At 40.6% G+C, this 5,017-nt stretch overlaps 1 protein-coding gene across 1 annotated transcript; it reads right to left on the reverse strand.

The window, feature by feature from the left end:
* Window positions 1-1,831: 1,831 nt before the first annotated feature.
* Window positions 1,832-4,679, reverse strand: LOC134634183 (leukocyte elastase inhibitor-like). Its single transcript, XM_063483244.1, has 6 exons — window positions 4,594-4,679; window positions 3,598-3,844; window positions 2,709-2,786; window positions 2,462-2,551; window positions 2,205-2,385; window positions 1,832-2,076 (listed from the first exon to the last, which is right to left on the reverse strand). The coding sequence occupies exons 1-6, from the start codon at window positions 4,677-4,679 to the stop codon at window positions 1,850-1,852; spliced, it is 909 nt and encodes a 302-aa protein (XP_063339314.1). The 3' UTR covers window positions 1,832-1,849.
* Window positions 4,680-5,017: the final 338 nt, after the last annotated feature.

Raw genomic sequence — 5,017 nt, forward strand, 5'->3', positions numbered from 1 at the left:
TATCAAGCTTTACCTGAAGTGCTTTGCATTTGTCCTCCATGCCTTGGAGTTTGTGCTGCTTCATGTCCTGTTGTTCTTTTTCTTGGAGGAGCTCTTTATTTTTTTGCAGAGCTTCATTAAGCTTGATTTGCAAGCCCTTGTTGTGTTTCTCCATGTCCTGAAGCTTGAAATCCATTTCCTTCTGTTTTATCTCCTGCAGCCTTTTATCTTGAAGAAACTCTTCATTTGTGTGCGGTCTTTCATCACGATTTGCCTGCAGCGCTCTGTATTTCTCCTCCATGTCTTGGAGTTGGCACTGCATGTCTCTCTGGTTAATGTCCAGCTTTTCTTTCTCTTCAAGGATTTCTGTATTTTTTACTCTCTGAGACATGTTTGAATATGTAAACTGTCACTCTGAAAAGGATCCAAATGTTTTAAAAGACTTCTCTGGCGAATGTTTGAACGCTACGAACATAAATGCTGCGAATAACGGACTACAAGTGGTTGTGTCTCACCCCTATTTGAGGGTTTTTTAGGATCAAAGGATCAAAGGATCAAAGGACGAAGTGGGCCTAAGATTCTAAACGTGTCATAGTTGCCAACAGTTTAGTTTACTTTTTGCATTTGAAAATAAACATTGGGCTGATTTTAACACCATTACAAGAAGTGTTGTTAATTATTCTTTTTAAATCATAATCAGGTTACCACAAATTGTTTTTTAATTTAGCAGAACTCAAAATGTTTGTCAGTGGGTAAACAATTCGTAATGCACAGTCAGGAACATCAAGTTATTCTTAGTACTGCATACTTGCAATGAATAAGTTGTCCTAACAGTTATCTTCAGTAAACTTTACTCATTTGTTGGAGGTAACGAGTTTGCATAGTTTTTTGAGTTCTGGGAACTAATTCGATTTTACAGTGCAGTAGTTTGAACATTTATAATAACATTTCTGCAAACTGGAACAAACCTGGCTCCTTTTCTAGAACTGTTGCTAACACTTATGATGAAAATGAATCTTCCATGGTGAGATAGAGAGTGACAAATGTTACTTTTCTTTTTTGTTTATATCTAAACTTTAAAAACAAACATAGAAACTGTTAAAGTTACCTGGACTGCCTCAGCCCAGGTGATGTAACATTAGCAGACAGAGGGTTTGATGTTGCAGAATCTTTGGAGCTGTCCCATGCTGAACTGAAGAGCCCAGCTTTCACCAAAAGGAAGAACTAACTGGCCCCTAGATTGCCCAATCAAATCTCTTAATGCCACCTGCCCTCTCCTACATTCACTGTGGGCTCACCTTGTAGAAAAGAGTTGATTCATTATCACTGAGTAAATTAGACAATTATAGAAACATATAATAGGAAACAGCAACAAGAAATTAAAAGAGTATAGACCTGGTTAACATTTATTACTATTCTGAGTGTGTTCGCATTAATATTTGTGTACAAGCAGGAGGGATGGGCATGATTTTAGAGTGACTGAACAATGATTAATTCTTTTTAACACCAGGGTGGATGTAATGTGTTAGAACTACCAGTAGGTGGGGAAAAGAGATCTTTAAGGCGTTTGGTGCCACACTCCACCTTCAGGTTTAAAACTAGTGTTAATGGAGGGAATTTGAAGCTTCAGTTTGTTCAATGACTGCATTTCACTGCCTCTGTTTGTATCTCTGTCACTGCAATTTACAGAAATGATGTGACTTCTGACATTTTCCTAGCAGGAAATGTGCTACTGTGGGACACTGAAAGAATAAACAGCAAGGCATGTTTTGTTTTAATAACTTTTCTTTACTTCATTTGTATGAACTAGGTTTACCCTATAACATTATATTGTATATAATGTTTTATTCTTGTCAATGTCAGCTAGTGTTTACTCGGGTGAGCAGTACTGGCCCACAAAGAGAATGCTCTTGGTGGGTTTATGTCGGATGAAGAAGATGAAGGGATGGTCGGCAACAAACTCAACGGGAATTGTTATAGAGCGGACTTCCATGTCAACCCCAGTGGCAGCAGCAGCCTCAGTTCCTTCTTCATTTACATCCACGAAAGCCTTGTGGACAACTTTGGACACTATCAGGTCATTTGCTGGAGACATTCCTAGTAGATGAAGAGCCCAGAAATCAGTTGTGTGTTTTTTCTTTCACGGATGATGTTTTGCAGTTTTTGTGCTCTTAATATAACTGTATAATTGATTCAGTGTGTCTCATTGGTGCAATATTTCTCACCAGAGAAGTCACTCTTGTAGATGTCAAAAGCGTTCTCCATTCCCATTTTGGTCAGGATTTTCTCCAAGTCATACTTCTCCTCCATCTTAAATCGAGGGAGCTTGACATCAACCTCGTTGGGGCTCATCATGTCTGGGCGAGTCCAGTCCACAAAGTTCTTATAGGTCAGCTCCTTCTCCAGCTGTGCGGATACAGGGTCACTAGCTTGTCTGATTGAAACTGGACATTTCCTTAAAGTACTGGTAAGTGCATCTTACCTTTTCCAAGCCTGTGGCATCATCTTCTATGTCATTAGGCAGGAATATGAGCATGCTGAGGTCATTTCCTTTATACGGCATCTCAAGAATCTGTCCAGAAACATTGTTTTTATTTATTACTCCATCAAAGTTAATCAGACTTCCTAATCTAGAGGTTTAGGCTGATATTTGTAAAAGAAAAACAGTCACAAAAGTTTTGGATCATGCTGGTGAAATCCTGTAATAAGCTGAAAGTGATGGATGTTACCTTGCAGTCGGCCTCAGGAACGGTCGCAAAAGGAAATTTACTTTTCTGGTGCATCATCTTCACCGCCTTAGTGTCGTTCTGAAAACAAGAGGAGACAAGAGAAATGTTTTTGTGTTTAGTCTCAAAATGATCTCAAAAATTTCTGTCATGGTTTTATTTCAGCCATTGAGTGGATTTGGATGTAGAGCACACGTCACAACACAATTTGTTCTTGTTAGCCGAAGTTTGTGATGTGCTGTTGTTTTAGATTTATTTGAGAACTTATTGGATATGACATGAATAATAAACTGTTTATGCACAACTGCTGTTTTTAACCAATTGACTATGTTGTCTTTGCAGTCAAATAAAATCTTTCAAACTATGACATTATGTGTGTTTTATGTGTGTGGTACAGTATTAACCACAACTGTTGAGAGAACTTGTGCTGATGGGGGGTTTTTAACAGACATAATAGACATTGTGCTTGACTCCTCCAGGTGCTGTAGTTTTCTCAGCTCATAAACTTCATATATATGTAGAGTAGCGACATCAAACCTCTTTTACATCATAGGCCACATACAGCCCTAAGTGGGCCAGTAAGACTGACCTTTCTGCAAGTTTTCACTACACCTTTAATCTCTGAGATAACATAATATATGAAAAAGAAGTGCATTTTCAGCAGTATCTCTTTCTACCTCGAAAGAAATGCTGACGCCCCTTAGGTTAAAGGATAGAACCCAGATTCATAGCCTTGCATAACTGCATAAAGTTGTATCGTCCTAAAAGCATGGTGTTATCCCCTCAAAGCTCCAGGCTTTATGTTCTCATTCAGCAAAATCCACAGCTCGTCTGTAGTATTACAGATCAAAGTATAACTGCACCATCCTATGCTGCTTTTCTCCATTGTTACCTTGTTCAGTCGAAACTGCGCATCAGCAGTCATCTCCTCCTTAAACTGCGTGTTCCAGCTGCCCTTGAAGTAAATGGCATTCACGAGAACCAGCTTCGTCAGGCTATCCACTGCATCCTGGCTTAGCAAGTCCTTGATTTTATCTGGTAAAAAGAATTCATGAAAACTATTACCGACGACGTTTCTGTGTTTGTGTCCGTTTCTCTTCTGACTGCTTTGGTTTTTCAACCTCAGTAAAGCCGAGGACCTGTGAGGGAGGAATTTTTATTTGGGTTGAACAGAGGAATCACTGTTGACATTTTCATAGTTTGTTTGTGTGTGAATATGTGAATACATACATGCATTACACATGTTATTTGGATATAAATTTGTTTGAGCAGACATTCTGTGGTGACCTGCTTCCCTTTTGGAAATAAAAAAATAAATCCACATAACAAAAAGTCTCAAATTTCAGGTTAAATATGAAGGGTTATGGACACTTACAAAATGCCTTTAGACCCCTGAGGTAGGCATCAAAAAGAGACTCTGTCGACCTCTCATGAGGTCAGCTTTAAATGTTTTCTGCTTGCTTTAATTTTTTCTTAAACATTAAATTAGCTGTCACGAGCATGTGCTCTTTCAGAAGTGCATCTGTAGTTTCTGCTGCAAATATCTTCTGTATTTCTGTGTGTGAATATTGTCATATGCTGTGGGAGTGTCTGGTTGGTGTGGTCCAGGTTCCTGTTGTCCGTCCCCTGGGGTGGAGTTGGCCAGCTCATCACCTGCTTCCAATTTCCGGGGCTCCATCTACAGGGTTTATAAGCCAGCACTGCCTGCCACTCCTCGCCAGTTCGTCCTGCTACCACCCGTGGTAAACTTGGCCTCCTCTGTGCTCGGACTCTGTGTGCCTGGATCGTGGGTTAATGTGTTCTCCGTCTCCTGTGTTCTCCTGTGTTCTCCAGATTCATCACCCGTCGTACTTATCAGCAGCCTAGAACCCTAGGACCACACACTCACCTTCTCCTCAGCCTGCCCTCTAGGCCGTACTTTAACTTCCCTGGACACCTTGGAACCTGGACCAGCTTCCCCACACTCTCAGCCATCCCTGGGATGCTCCCACGCCAACCCCTTCCCCGCCTAATAGCCAGTGTTTTCAAGTAAGCACAAGACTCTCCACTAGTACCACTCACCTCTACCCTTTAATTGTTTCCCATTCAGTAAAACCCTTCTCCTGTGTTTGCAGAAGTTCCCGCCCATGTTCTCCTTGTGTTCAACGTCCGTTTCGCTGCCCTCGGGCCTCCCTCATTTCCTGCAAATGATTTCTGTTAGACCCAGTCTTGTTTAAGTTCCTTTTCCTTTCAATAAATTGTACATAGTTCGAGCAGTTGAGTCTGCTTTTGAGTCCACTGCATCCTTGTTTGTGACAAATATGTGAATGCAT

Source organism: Pelmatolapia mariae, linkage group LG9 (genome assembly GCF_036321145.2).
Source record: "Pelmatolapia mariae isolate MD_Pm_ZW linkage group LG9, Pm_UMD_F_2, whole genome shotgun sequence".
NCBI lineage: Eukaryota > Metazoa > Chordata > Actinopteri > Cichliformes > Cichlidae > Pelmatolapia > Pelmatolapia mariae.

What these genes read in the sequence shown, in the direction of transcription:
- LOC134634183 (XM_063483244.1), bottom strand. Translation starts at nt 4,679, where the DNA reads ATGGCTGAGAGTGTGGGGAAGCTGGTCCAGGTTCCAAGGTGTCCAGGG. An exon ending in GAGGGCAGGCTGAGGAGAAG is followed by an intron (nt 3,845 to 4,593) that starts GTGAGTGTGTGG and finishes CCTCCCTCACAG; the next exon opens with GTCCTCGGCTTTACTGAGGT. An exon ending in CGCAGTTTCGACTGAACAAG is followed by an intron (nt 2,787 to 3,597) that starts GTAACAATGGAG and finishes TCTTGTTTTCAG; the next exon opens with AACGACACTAAGGCGGTGAA.